This window comes from Cottoperca gobio, chromosome 3, assembly GCF_900634415.1.
Source record: "Cottoperca gobio chromosome 3, fCotGob3.1, whole genome shotgun sequence".
In the NCBI taxonomy this organism is placed as follows: Eukaryota; Metazoa; Chordata; class Actinopteri; order Perciformes; family Bovichtidae; genus Cottoperca; species Cottoperca gobio.
In genome coordinates, this window is record NC_041357.1 from 27,541,797 (window position 1) to 27,557,571 (window position 15,775).

The 15,775-nt window shown below is 42.1% G+C and overlaps 1 protein-coding gene across 1 annotated transcript; it reads right to left on the reverse strand.

Moving 5' to 3' along the window:
* Positions 1-1,696: 1,696 nt before the first annotated feature.
* On the reverse strand, positions 1,697-5,786 carry irx6a (iroquois homeobox 6a). Its single transcript, XM_029427733.1, has 6 exons — positions 5,721-5,786; positions 4,384-4,659; positions 3,525-3,634; positions 2,960-3,255; positions 2,069-2,743; positions 1,697-1,803 (listed from the first exon to the last, which is right to left on the reverse strand). The coding sequence occupies exons 1-6, from the start codon at positions 5,784-5,786 to the stop codon at positions 1,697-1,699; spliced, it is 1,530 nt and encodes a 509-aa protein (XP_029283593.1).
* Positions 5,787-15,775: the final 9,989 nt, after the last annotated feature.

The following is a 15,775-nucleotide window of genomic DNA, read 5'->3' on the forward strand; positions in this document are numbered from 1 at the left end:
ACTTTGTTCAGAAGTTGTTCAAAAGTCGTCGGTATTTTACACAATTTGCTCTTTAAAGTTCGCCTAAAATACATTTCACAGGCTTGTCAAACTGAATATGTGTTGTAGATTATAGCAGGATGGTGCTGCAAAATCAATATCACAACTGCAATTAGTTTACACAGCAGCCTTTTGATTTTAAAAGTTTGAAATGTGAGGATGAAAAAGTTTTTCGGATCGTCAGCGCCTATCACAGACTACAGTGATCATCTTATTACAGCTGTCTGTAGGGCAGTCACAACAGTTAGCCCATAACGAGACGAACTATAGTTAAAACAGTCAAATCAAAGGGACTTTGATGGACCATGTGAATTCCTCTGCCGGGTTTGATCCTACAAATGACCTTTTAATTAACACAATGTTAAGTTAGTGCAGCGGCTCGCTACACAGGGGACAAAGCAGCATTCATCCTATGTTCCTGCCTCGTTGCTCGGCCTGAACAGTAACAAAGTGTTCGATGCCACTTCTGATTAGATGCTGACAATAGAGGGATGATGTCCCCTTTCTTCCGCAACTTGTGGATTTCACTCACGTCCTCCTCTGAATTATGACCTTCCGTCAGCGCTGCGGCTTTATGCGTCGAGTCAAGATGGTACATTTTGATCAAATGCACATCCGCAAATGTTTTAATTGGACGATTGGAGCTCTCTAAATAACCATGACACAGACAAACGAAAGCTCTTGGAAAAAAATGTATTCTTAGAAAAAAATGCCATGATAGGCAAACACAGAAGAAGCTCACATTTTAACACAATGACAACAATCCTCCAGGTCCACGCGCAACACAGGGGATCCGGTCCTTTCATGGTCAACTTTATGTCCGACAAGCTTTTTCTCTTTTACATCAGGCAAAATGACAAGAAGCCACAGTAAAACACAACATGTAACAACATACTCAAAGGAGATACGATACAATAACACATCATATAATAAACGAACAGACAACATAACAAAATAATAAATACATAGAGAAATAAATAGGTTTGCTACACTACACGATTGCCATACACAAATGTGGCCGTTTTTTATTTGGCCATTCTCATACCTTTGCATCTAGAATTTTTGCATAAAGTCTTTTACACCATAAAAACAAAGTTGTGCAAAATGATAGCCACGTCCACAGTTTGACAGCTTCTCGCTGCAGCAGCGCCAGGTAGCTCCCATGTGTCATATTGAGGCCGCCACTCCGCCAGTGTGTCCTTTAGTGCATATTAATAATGTCCCATTATTTATTGTGTTACAGTTTACAGCAATCTAGGAAGGAAAAAAAGACAGAAAAATACAAATAAACTCCCAAATTGAAAAGGAATAAACAGACTTTATAATAAGGAATTTAATTTGTTGATTGCAATACATTTTTTAATATTTTGTCTCTTTATTTTTTGACATTTTACATATTAGTAAACTGTCACTTCAACCTGACAATCATTATATTTAGATACAATAAAATATGAAATTTAACGACATATATTCTTTTTAAAGTGTGTCCTTGTTCACCTGTGAGAGTTTGATGCTGTGGTTGTGTGCCCCGTGTGTGTGTGTGTGTGTGTGTGTGTGTGTGTGTGTGTGTGTGTGTGTGTGTGTGTGTGTGTGTGTGTGTGTGTGTGTGCCGTGACTTCACTGGTTTCTTCCAGTTCAGTGCAGACTCTCACCTGCTTCACCTCTTCATCACTGGTCTGAACGCAGTGACCTTGTCATCCTGCACGGTCCCACAGGCTTCACTGAGGTCAGAGGACTGTGTCTCTGCTTTGCCTCCAGAGAACCCTACACACCCAAATAAAAGCACATCTAAGAAACTTGCCTTAGGTGCAAGTTGGCAGAAACTGTCTCCTCACCTCATAACCTTAAATGTGCTTTTCTATATCCAACAACACATGGAACATTTTTTGAAAACATATTTGACAATGCTGGTGTTCAAAGGTACTAGACAATAAGATAACTGTACACCTGTCTGAAACCTTTCTCTCTCACAGATACGAGAGGCATTAAATCCCTTGTTATAAGGTGTTGCCGGTATAAGATGACATACCTTCAATGGTGGAGTACTGACATGTGTCTTGGAGTGCAGCATAGGATGAACAGTGCAGTTGGAGGTCCTTGTGACTGTAGCTGCTAGTGCCATAGACTTTTGAGTGCAATGATAAGCCCTCAGCGAAGGGGCTCTCAGTATTGGTGACACTGCTAGAGTCATGGAGGCCTCTCATGCCCCCACACTGTCCAGTAAGAGTCCCGGTGAGCCTGGAGCTCTGGAGCTGGCAGTCCCCGGTTGAGTTGCCTGTCCTCAGCTCCGAGCCATGCTGCTGAGGGCTCAGTATGACCCCCGAAGCCGCCGTGCGAGCCAAAGACCAAATCCGAGGCTTATCTGATGCTTCAAAGTGAGACAGGGACAGCGTTCCTCCTGGGCCAGTTGAGGAAGGTGCCTTGGACACCACAGGATCCAGGAAGTCAGACGGTAGAGGAGGGAGGGTGGTGACGCCTTTGATGGCACAGGGGAACGCGTGGAAGCTGTTAGTTAAACTAAGGTGGAGCTCGGAGCTGCAGTCTCTCTTTTGAGGGGCTCCGGATACTGCCATGACCCTCTGGAGGTCCTGCTCATCTGCAGCCACCTTTTCACAGTCGCTTTCCAGCTTGTCACAGTCGTCGTCGTCCATGTCCTCCAGATCACTCAGGTGCAGATCCTTCTCGTCCTTGCAGTCACTAGAGTCTGCATGGAAGAAAGGAGATTCTTTTAGCTAACACTGTTTGAAAAGTTGTTTTTTGTAAACTCATGAAGTTTGTTCAGAACACTTTTAAATATACTTTTCTCCCTGGAAACTACTTTGTTACCTTTTTGGTCCATATGATTGGACGCTGTATTGCCCTATACTTAGTGTAAGCAGCCATATTTGTAGTTTAACAATGAATAGTTGAACTCATTTACCTTTGGTGACACAGTCTTGGTCGCTCTTGTTAAAGTCATCCTTCCTGTCATCGTTGGCCTTGTTCTTTGGTGACCAGGTCATTTTGTTCTCCTTCTTTAGCCTCCTCCTGGCGTTGGCGAACCAGGTGGACACTTGTGTGAGGGTCATTTTGGTGATGATGGCCAGCATGATCTTCTCTCCCTTGGTGGGGTAGGGGTTCTTGCGGTGCTCGTATAGCCATGTTTTCAGGGTGCTGGTGGTTTCACGAGTTGCGTTCTTTCTTCTGGCCGTGCCATTAAAGTCTACTGTCCCGTATCTGGAAAGAGAACGCACAGAAATACACACAGGCAGCGGCCATTAGTGCAGTAAGTGAAGGATATTCCTTCAGACATCATATCCCTACTGCCTGCTGTGTGAAATATACACTGCTTTGCTCCATGCAGGTATCAGTGTGGACTTACTCTCTGACCTTTGATCTGAATGCGGCATATTCCCCATGTGAATGGCTGCTTTTAATAATACTTCTCGGCAGGTCAGCTAATGCTCATATTACACACAGTGGACACAAATGAACACAGAATTTACCTGTCATATTGATACTGTCCCAGTGAATGGTCATAAGGATAGTATGCAGCGGTTTGAGAGATGCCAGAGTGTAAAGTGCCTGTGCTGTCCTTAATGTCATACTGTGGATTCTGTAAAAGACAATAAGGTTGTTATGAGTATGCAACATTCATTATTTCTCAACATTTTGATATTTTTATAAAAAACTAATGAAAGACGTTTGCTATATTTATGCTTTTAAATCAAATATCACGCTTAACAAGAGTGGGAATTATTGCCATACATGACATCAATGTGTTTTTAAATGAAAATATAAAGTAAAGTACATGATCCTAGAATGGTATTTGTAATTTAATATAAATATATATATATGACTGTTTTCAGGTACAACATGCAACATTTCCATGCATAGTACATTTAAGCTGAATTCAGGTGTTTAAAATAAAAAAAGAAATGTTACAGCTGCACCTTAAAATATCCATTTAACAAGTCATTAAGTCTTTTATCCTCTAAAATCTTACTTTCTCAAAGTAAACAATTCTGACAGAGGAGGAATGTAATGTAACTTCTTTTTCAAAAGAAAATTATATCAAAATGTTTTTGAAACAAGGCAAGGATTACTTTATATTAATACAATTACATTTGAATGAGACAAGTTTACTCTGCTGTGCTTCCACACTACTTCCCCTCACCTGAGTGACAGGATTTTTTTTGCCTTGCTTTTAAGGGGAAGAAGATAAGACTACCGGATTAAGCGGCATGTCGAGACGGATACATTTGCACTGTGAGATACATTGATGAACAAAACCCGGTTGATCGATCAGCCTGAACCACCCTCCTCCCCCCCTTTGAGCAACATATGAGGCAGAAGTGAGCCCACCAGAGTGGAGTAGATAGCGGATGGGTCGGTGCTGTAGGGGAAGTAGTTGGCGTAGTTCTGGCTGGCGGCAGCCGCTGCGGCGTAGGGAGAGCTGTACATCCCCAGCGCTGCGTTCAGCTCCGTCCGGCTGCTCGCCAGGAGCCGGTTCTCGTAGGACGGGCAGCAGAAGGAGGCAGCAGCGGCGGCAGCGGCAGTCTGGGAGCCTGCTGTCCCGTCAGAGACCGACCTGGAAATCGAATCGCAGCAAGTCGTACTGGGGTTTGCCGACACGAAAAACTGCATGAAGAAAATCGTGGATAGACATGGTCATTGGCTGTTTCAGCTCTTATCTGGATGCCTGTGACAACTCTGAAGTGACTGTGGGTGATGCACTGCAAAACGCTCTCTAATTTAAGTTGCTCAGTCACTTTAGTGTTGAGCCATGACTATATAAAACGAGTGAAAATGTGAGTTTGCGTTTAGTTCAATTCAATTATACTGAATCAGGTGTTATTATCTTATCTTGTGACCTGCCTTAATACAAGGTAAGTCACTTTTCACAGCATTGCTGGAATGAGAGAAAGTAGTTTACATTGTGAACACGTGAAATTAGCGATATCACCCCATTGTCCTTTTTCATGTTCTAATAAATTGGATATTAAGATGGAAAAAGGTGTGCGCAATCCGTGCGTAAAAGTGAACTGCTGCAGTTTATCGTCGGTTTTAAAATAAATAAGAAAGATCTGAGGTAATATCACTGTACAAGTAATAACTACATAGAAATGATACTTTTTAAAATTGTATATACAATGTACTGAACATTAAAAATATTAACGATATAAAAGTTGGGTGACAACTTTTCCATGAGAGTAACTTTTGTCCCCTGATCGTCTTGAACTTCTTCCAACTTGTCATTAGGCGCAATAATAATGTCTTAAAATGTAAATTACCCACTTTAATTGAGCAAAGCATGTTAAGTTTTCAAGAAAATGCAAGGTGTCTAACCTCCCACGCGTCCCATATAAATAGAAAGTTTGCGATTGTGTACAGCCCAATTACACCTCGTAGTGAGCAATAGGTGACATTCATCTCTATTGTCATCAGAAAAACACGTGAGTTCATTCATAATTCAGTGTAATTGGACACGGGTGCGTGTATATCGATATCTGGTTCAACAACAGACGCACCACACGGAAATATCTGTCAATACTGTCAAAGCAGCCACTCAGTCATAAATGTTTCTTATAGAGAAAAAGTGCTCTGACTAGTGAAATACAAGAAAAAATATGCACACAAAGAAGCCATTTGTGTGTGTGTGTACACAACACTTAGAAGAAATAAAAAGCAAAGAGGCTTACCTGTGAAGTTGCATTGTAAGGGTATCCAAATTGCGAGAAAGACATAGCTGCTTCTTTTGTTACCATCAGCAATATTCTTCACCCTTGATCGATTGCAACCAATTCCTACTTCAAATCCACCGTCTTACACACATTTCCACGCACGGCCTTTCGCTCAATAATAGATGACTTCACTCATAGGAGGGAGACTTTAGGATCGCACCAGCTGCAGATTGTTTTATATGAATGAATAATCCCCCCCAAGGACCCGATAAGAAATGAAATTAAGCGTCATTAAGTGCAAAAAAAAAATTGTTGTTGTGTTAGCTGAAGGAGGCTTAAAGGATAACGTAAGACTTGCAAGATATGGACTCTGCTTGTGCTATTATTTGTGGCTCTATAGTTCTTTAGCATTCATCCATGCAAGGGTATCAGCGTGACGTCACTGTAATCCCGGAACGGCAGGGTACCAAGGATAGAATAATGTCTTTACCAATCACGTCCAACGCAGGGTTTTCTTAAGGTGCACTGTACACAGTCTTGTCCCGCTTTTGTAATAGAATTATTCACCGATTTGTTGTGGTAACGTCTCGGAAAATGGTATAATTTTTCATCATTATTGAATTGTAGAATGGCAACATATGGAAACCCCTTGTGAAGTTACATTAATTAGAAACACAATAGAAGATAGAAGGTATTTCTTCTTGTGAGTTATCACAAACACTTCCAGCAGAAGAGATTACTTTTTATTTCCACATATGCAAATAGGAATCAAACATGTCAACTAAAAAGTCTGCTGAGTATTTTCTGATTAAAAAAAGATTTGTAATTTCAAACTGTTTCTTTTATTTACAATATATCATAATTAAAACTGGTTGAGTAAACCCATCGAAGACTTTTTTCTTTTCTTTTTTTTAAATCTCGACCTCTGGTCGCCTCTGGCTCTCTGGCCAGAGGTCCATCCCGGAGTTAATGACGATGATGTTTCTATCTTTCTCTATTAGAGAGAGGGGCAGTCCCAGCAGGAACGGTTAGAGGGTTTTTTGGCAGGTCAATAGACCAGTGATTGATGCGCGCCTGGAGACCTACGTGACCATTACGCGTAATGCGTAATTGTATCAATTAACAAATGGATACATGCCCTTGTTTAACCAACGCGTAACAGAGTGAAAATATGCATTAGAGGTGAAATCCGAAGAGCTATGGAAAAAAGACAGTGGAAGCCCTTCTCTCCAGTCTAATTAAATATCCGTGGATGGGGGCGACGAGAATTGCATTTTAATTGAATGATGCTCACTTGAAAGATGGGTAAGGAATGATGCTGCCTCACAGTGAATGAAACGAAAAATAATTTTAAGCCTTATTAGATCAGCAGCTCAACCATCACCAGTTCTCTCACTCTCTCCCATAAACATAAACAAACTGTGCCTCCTCGTATGATGTTGAGCTGGGAGGGAGGGGGGTCTATTATTTCCCCCTATGCACACTATATTTGTATTGACAGTGACAGCGACGATCAGTCCTACTGAGTCATATGATCTGCCTGTTTCTGATTATCTAGGGCTATGTAAGGTTTCCGTTGTCACGACTGATACCGTGTGCCAAATTTCCCGGTGCCCTGCCGTTCCAAAACTGATGTATGTATGTATTCATCCCTTGGAGACGCTTCTGCGATTATGTGCTTCCTCTCCGAGGGGCGCTAAAGAGCCGCGTGTAGGCGATGAAGATCTCCCGTCAAGAGATTTTCCACAGAGATAAAGTGGACAGAGTGGTCATGGTCCAGGCTCTGGGAAGTGCCTGGGCAGTAAACACCCACAGCAACTCGGCTTGACTTCCGACCAGTGCTCTTTCTGACAGGCAACTAAATTACAACAGGGAACTTGTTGGTCCACAAAACTTACATTATTCCCCCATGATACCAAACTGTATCAAACCTCTCGAGTGGCAGGATTATTTATTTGAATAAAATATGTCTTTAATTTTCCCTTTTTTTCCAACTTGTTGATTCTTTCAATGTTCAATTCCAGCCATGTTACATATTTCATCCTAGAACAAGACGAATTCTGCAGCCAAACATTTTAAATGGCCAAAACTCTCTCAAAAATGAGCACAGTGCAAATACCTTAAAATCGATTATATCTAAAACGAAAGGGGCAAGCCAACTTGATTATGATACAGCTGTTAACACATATTCTTCTGGCATTAATGAAAACATTTTGAGGTCAAAAAGTGAAAAGGCACTGCACATGTCTGTTGGCTATTTACAGTGTTCTGGATCAAATATCTCAACTTGCAAAACAACCTACTTTTCACGACATCAGAAAAACAGATCTGTTTTCATCTTTGTGACGATGCAATTTTCAGATAATCCAATAGGGTTTAAAATTGTTTATTGAGATTAAGAAATCGGATAATTTTCTCAACCCTTGAACTTAATCCTTCAGTTTATCTGTAAAAATCCGAATTTGGGGATATGGGTTTATATGTACAGTGGCAAGAGTTTAAATGGGAATAACACAGATGTCTACAATAAGCATAATTTAACTTTTCCATTTACCATCAATGATGGATATCAGAACTTATTATCTAAGCACACTGCCTAAAGAAATGATTCTATAGGATAATGTGCACACAGAGAAGGTTGAAACAAGCTAAATGTAATTGCATGCCGGTGGTCGATGCTTTTCTACAAGGGCATGCATGATGGCCCAAGTGCATATGGACAGACTCATGCATAATGCATGTCCAGCAGTCAGTGTAGATCTCACTGAATCAGGCCAAAATTAACACTAATTGTAATGGCAGACTGACCACAGTGCCCTTCCCTCTGAAATGTGTGACAACCCCACAATGAGACATTTCATTTACTGTGTTTTGTCTGGATTACTTAGTACTCACATTGTAACAAGGTTTTGTTTTTTAGCAGCTAAATGGCCGACAATGGCAATTAGTGATTCTTCTTTCTCAGATGTTTTTTTTAGTAGATTTTCTTTTGGCAAAGTCTGCCATTTTCTGAGGCTTAGAGTATTGTAGAGACGCAATGTCCTTTAACAGAGAGAAGCTTCTTTTTGCAGCAGGGTGGTGTACAGTAGCAGCCACCCTTAAGCTGTCCAAGTTTAAGCCCCTGTCCAAGACCACCCTGGGTTTAAATCATGTATCATTTATATCAAATATAGGTTGTGGTAAAGTAAAAACTTGGAAAGCAGGTGGGGGAAAAAAATCATGCAATCTTCTTAATGGGGGGGGACAACACAAAGAGCACCAAAAACTTCAGATAATCACAAGAAAGTATTATTATTATAAGTAGCATTAGTAGTGAATTTAGTATCATTTCCAAAGTTTAGCATCCTACAGAAATGCGTTCTCGTGATACGAAAAAGCGGACGTGCCTCTACTTGAAACAGGCTGCAACAAAGTCTGTAGACATACCATTTGACCCAAGACTGGTCATGTAATAGAACATTTAACTAGCAGCAGACAAAGGCATTCACCCTTATAGTACATTCACTCATGCTATTTAAGGATAAGCAAGTCCAAACCTCCATTATATCTTGTTCTAACGGGTCCATGCAGTTACTAATGAGACTGAGTAATGCACGCATCCTCTATTAGAAGCATCACTGGTTGGAAAAAGAGAGGGAGAAAAAGTGGAAAGGTTAAGTCAACACTCAATAGCTCCCAGCCCTCTTCTACTTAATACATTTCCTATGCTGACTTAATGAATCACACAAAGCCTTTCTGGTTTTTCATCAGATGGGGGGTAGCAGCGGCAGTGGTGGAAGTGGAGGTGGAGGGGGGGTGTATGAAATGGTAATAAGGGCAGACAGACGTAGAGACGGAGGCAGAAGCCCGAGCCGAGCAGGGGATGAAGCTGCACCTACCTGGAGGTGTGTGATCTCATTAAAGCCAAATTGGTATATGCCAATAAATCCAAGGCAATTGTGATCTGGAATTATTACACACACACATACATACACACACATTGCATACACACACACCTCCCCCCATGAAGAGCGTTATTAGTACGGGCAAAATTATCCAAAATGGAAAGAAAAGTAATGAATATTGTATTGAGAAATAATAGAGCAATAGCGTATATGGTCACAGTGGTGGCCGGTTAACACCAAAACAATCATCTCCAGGGCTGCTGAATAATTAGAGCACACAGAAGGGGTCATTAAAGCTTCATCAAACAGAGAAAGTACAGATAGGGCGAGTGTGACATCCTGATGACTTGGTTGAGAAAAAGAATTACTATAACTGATGACAGTACACGTTTGATTGCTGTTTAAGTAGTCACTGTGCTGTGTTCTGCTTTGATTGGTATTTAAAAGACAATGTGTGTCTTGAAAGAATGTAATTACACATATATCCATTTGGTTTTGTTTCCCACAATTTAAACATGGGTCTCCACATTAATTGACAGGCATGAATGGTGTTTCATTTGTACCCTCGTCACTTTGATTGCTTGTAGTCTGATGTTTAACTCAAACAAACCCTAGGCATTTTGTGTTGGGAGCCGCATATCCCAGAGGCCCCTGGGGCTCCTGGGAGAGTGAGAGAGAGAGAGAAAGACAGACAGAGAAATAGGCATGTGTGTGTTGTTTGTGTGTGCAGGCTGGCAGAGTCCCCTTGAGGCTCTACTGTAAAGCTATCATCAGTGGTGGTGTCAGGGATTTGTAGCTTGTCACTGAGAGGGAGAGAGAGTGCTGGCAGTGACTCTGGGAAATAACTGCTTATGGAGCGAGAGCCTGGCTCACTGTAGGTGTGTATAAGAGAGATAGAGAGACGAAGAACGAGTGGGAGGAATGTGTGTCTATTTCCTCCCCGGGGTGTCAGTAGATGTGTGTGTGTGTGGACGGGTAGGTTGTGGGTCGATCCTATGATGTGTGGATCCATGTGCCGTCTTTCATCTCGGGGCCTTAGGCTCTTTGTCTATGTGTGTTCTTGTCGGCAAGTGGCGTGTGTACATATCTATTCTGGGTGTGTCAAAGCTCCTGCGGTGGCGTTGCGTGGATTTGCGTCTCCGTGTGAATTAACGTTCAAATTTGGACCCAAATCTGATTTAAAATGTTTTTATTTTCAGTCAGTGTAGGCCACCTCATTGCTACCATGCCTGTGTTTGTGTATGTGTGGTCTTCGCAGAGATGGATGCTGACTTCAAACCGAACTTTCCCTCAAGGCGGAGGGCCAGCAGCAGCAAAACGCTGCTGTCGGGTAAATACATGCATCTGCAAAAAAACAAGTTCCTCTGGAATGACGAATGGAGGGCTCATTTTCTCATTGACAACCATGTATTTCTGAAATAGCATGTTGGCGGTTGACCAGTTTTCAAGGGCCTGAGGGTCATGAAATTCACTCAACTCATAAATGATCATGTCAGCGTTCAAACGTAGGAAGAAAAAAGGAAGACGAAGAAAATTGCAGTTACATGGTTTCCATTTGACTGCAGCTGCTAAATCCACAGCAGCATTGTGGCCCATCTTTGGGCCCGCAGAGGCAGAAAGACAGTTCCCATTACTGCCAGTCCAATTACCGGCCACAGCACAGCCACGCTGTCAACACCAGACGGGTCATGGTATGTATCGGCATCTTTTCTCTCATGTTTATCCATATTTTCCAGGGGAACTTGTATGTTATGCAGCACACGTTGAGCTATAAGCAGCTGGTTACCAACATTTAATCTACTCTTGTAAATCAGTCATTATGTGGGGTCAAGAGTTGAGTAGAGTAGGAAGTGATCAAAGAGACGAGATGTGAAGGACACCTACAACAGGGTGTGTATGGATAAAAGAATATACACTTGAAACAAGTAAAGATTTGTGAATAAAATGATACAGAGATGGTTGTAATATGGTTTGGGGGTTGTTGTGTGCCCATGTGGCAATCCACCACACATATACACACATACACCCAGAAGTGGGGAGTGTGATGAGAAGTGGTCTAAATATTGAAACACTCTCCATTACAGAAGACAGTGCTCTGCGTTAAGCGTGTCTGCTGAGCTGCCTCGAGTGTTGCACCACACGGCGACAGAAAAGGCCCAGCCCCATCTGGTCTTGGTTCAGTCTGGTTTACTGCAGAGCGGTGCCAATACAAATAGCTGTGCTTGATGTTTGTTTGCATAAATTGTTTTGAAAGGCTTCACCAAGAGTTTTTTGGGTGGATTACGGTGGGGAAGTTGGGGAGCCAACCGTGGTGGAATAATCCTCACTGAGCTGACAGTTAGATTTTCTCTTCTTTAAGAAAAAAAGAAGATTGTTTTGGATTTTTTCTTCTCGGTTCCTGGCAGCGAGCTTGGACTGTGAACCTTTCAGTGGGTTGTGCGTGTGCGTGCATTGAATGTGGGTGTGTGATGATGGAGAATGCTGAGCAGCTCACTCTTCTCTCGTAGCATAGCGGTGTCAATTTCTATTACATCAATGTAGCGTTAACACATGCTAAAAGTTCAGTTGAAGGTTCAGAGGCCCGATGCAGTGTAAAGAAACTTTCTCTCTTCCTAAAGCCCTCGCATATCCGCTTTGCTTTTTCTCCCATAGGTCAAGGCAAAGGAAGGAAAAAACAAAGTTATGTAGTGAGGAGAATTAGGCTTGTTTTACAGTGATGGAAAAAAAAGTAAGTGAAAGTCGATCTTCCATTAAAGTAGGCACATTCTTTTGTTTTGATTGTACATCCTGGTAAAAGAAAAAAAACAAAGACACAGCGACCAATTGGTAGTCATCATCACTTAGCCGTTGGTTTGCTGCAGGTATAAGAAAATTGACCTGATTGATTTCATGTCCAGGTAAGTGTGCCAGCTCAGCACTAACTGGCACCAGACTGATTCTTGTGTAAGCTGTATAGCTACCAAGGCCCCCCGAGTCTCAGCCAGAGCCCCCGATAGGATGGAAATCGCAATTCTACCAATGACAGTTCAATCGTTCGGCCCCTCTGTTCCTCATTTGCTGCTTCGCCAGTGGAGGTCCCTCCATGGTCGACTCCCAACTGGATCCAGATGCAGCTAAAAATATTTCTGCTGCAACATTTGTCTTTGTCTTCAGCTCCTCTGTAGCCACATCGTGTCAAGCTGCAGAGCTAATGATGGTATATTTCCTTGTCCGTGGACAAAACCTGACACTTCTGCTCTATCCTTAACCATTGATGGGTCTGGTCTCAACACACACAGAGACAAGCTCAGCAACCACAGTGCTACAACTAGACACAACCTACTTCCCTCATATCTTATCTAAACAGTGACTAGAAAACACTACTGCTGAAATATCCTTTTCCACCTATATTCTGCAGTCATGTGACTTGTATTGCATCTGAAAGTCACAAAGAATGTTCCCTGCATGTTTCAGTCTTAAGGTTGTGGAAAGAAAGAGAAGTTCTGTGTATTGTGAGCCGAAAGCACAGACGAGCTCTAATAAAATACACTGTCAATCAACATGATATTATGCTTTTTGCTTCCTAAAATGCCTCATCAGTTTGATTTCATCTTGGACATGGTTATTTTACATCCCTTTGATTTTTTTCTCCTCCAAATTCAAGCGCTATGAGAAGGCCTGAGAAAAGCTTTTTCGTCTTTTTCCATCACCCCATGTGATCTACCTAACAAGAAAAGAAGTGAAGAGGAAAAAAAGAATGGGGCTCCCTCAATCCATCCAACTTAAAAGCAGATGTTACATGGTTGCCAACATCAAAAGGTCCTGTTAACTGTAGCGACGGTGAAATCAAATATCTTTGATTAGCCTTTTCACTGGTTAATGTAAACGAGCTTAGTACATGGTTGCTGAGTGAACCCTGACCTTGGCCCCTTGGCAAATACATCATCAGATTACAGAAAAAAAACACACACTTTTGTTTCAACTTTGTCTTGTTAAGGCTAATTTCTGATTTGCAGATTGTCAAGCTGACTTTGGAGAAAGCAAGAGGACTGGATCAGATCTCCACGAGGCCCCCTGGCTCTGCTGTAACACGGACAACTCTAGAATGAGGGGGCAGTATCCTTGAAATATAACGCTGCTCATTTTAGGATCCTCTTTCCCCGCTCAGTTCAAGATGTTTTCCATTTTGAGGTTGCAATATCTAGAATGTAAACGTGCCTTCTATTTATCTCAAGGATATTTACTCTGAGAACGATAAGGGGTAAAGTTTGGACAGAAAAAAAGTGGTGCACGAGGGGAGCGAGGAGGGGTAACGGCATTCCTTTTAAATATATGGTGAATGAGGGTCCTTCAACAAGTGTTGTGTTTACATTGCTTGTGGGAAAACAAATTGACACAGGCGGCGTCTGAGGGGGCTGTAAAACAGCTCTTTAGCGCGGCTTGAATTCCAAGCGGCAAGCACAGCAGTGTCACCCCAAGGTGTTGAGAGTAAACATATGGTGTTACCTTTAGGCTAAATAGGGGGGGAAAAAACACAGAGATTGAAGTGTGCGTCAGCGACAAAGTAGAGCGAACGTTTTACCTAGGAGCAGCGAAATGAGAACAAATAATAACACTTATCATTTTCTATTTGTTTTAGTGCTTTTCTATTATAAAGTGCACATTAGAGATGCAACAGAAGAAAAAGTGTAATTGCACCTCAGCAGAGAGTCAAAGATTATCCCAAAAGCTCAAATTCAAAAAGAAATATTGCAATAAAATGAGGATGACTGTTGTGTTTGCATGAGTATGAATGTACGGGTGCAAGTGTATCAAGAATCTGATCGCAGAAGATATCAGATATCCTCTAAATTGATCCACTCTCCTCTTTGGAAACTCACTTTGGCTATTTCACTATTAACGTGATGTACTTAAAGTATAACAAAAGGATTTCGATGATTGTTCCAATCTGCTAGCGTTAGCAGTCGGTCAGTGCTCGACTGTTATCCCGTTTACGTACGGGGCTGGAAAATGACGTGCACAGACAGCTAATGCAAGTTGAAGTTGTGGTGACAGAACATTTTACGTTTTAAAGGGATCAGCGTCACAATGAAGCGCTCTGTTCTCTGGCGATATTCCTGCAAACAAAAGAAGAAGATGAGCACACGAGCAAAAGGAATTACACTTCTTTACAGCTGCAGGGGCCGAAAGCAGGAAAGGCGTCTACAGGTCACCTTGTGTTCATCAGATCCAACCATGAGCTTTTTCACCAGGTTCAAATGGATGTTGCTGTTAGCTTCATCAACTTTCTCTGTGTTTTGCAAGACTGTATGTCTGGTGACGGTGTTTTTGTATCTGTGTGTGTACACACTGCAGGCGGTGTGTGGATGTAGTACGGGCTTGACCTTTGCCAGTAGGAGAGCAAATGCAGTGGAAGAGTGATACCACTGTGCGGTCCTGTAATCTGCTCACTTAGCCCCGGCTTTGGGGCTCACTTCGCTCCGCTTCATCTGAAGCTCCTTCATCAAAAACTGCTGGCAGACCGGCTGCATTCACATACACTCCTCTGTCCCTCCATTTCTCATTCTCCCACTTACTCTCTGTCACACTTCTTTTATTTGTGTCTCTCTTCTTTTTTTATGTTGTTCTCTTTTGGCCCTCAGCTTCACCTGACCTATCTTGTGTTAGTTTAATCGTGGTAAGCACTGTAGCGTCCCACTATTATACTCTAGATGAAGTGCATATGTGGGATGAGCCTAACTGCATCTACATCCATCTCTCTCTCTCTCTCTCTCTCTCTCTCTCTCTCTCTCTCTCTCGCTCTCTCTCTCTCTCTCTCTCTCTCTCTCTCTCTCTCTCTCTCTTCCTCTCTCTCTCTTCCTCTCTCGCTCAGCTCTCTGTTCTTAGCCTGTCTTGACCTGTGTGTACTTACAATCTGTAGAAGCAATAAGGCAATCCAGGTGAAGTGTATATCCGGAGATTGGCACCTTTCCTGACTCCAATACAGGAGATTTACTACAGTATATTCTCTCTCTCTCTCTCTCTCTCTCTCTCTCTCTCTCTCTCTCTCTCTCTCTCTCTCTCTCTCTCTCTCTCTCTCTTTGTATGCTCACCTGTGCTCACCCAGTCTTGTTTTACTTTGCCTGTGTCAGCACTATTTTAATTCTGTTGTAGTAGATCTTTAAGCGATCAAAGATCTTCAAAGGTCTGCCTATACAATATTTGTGATTA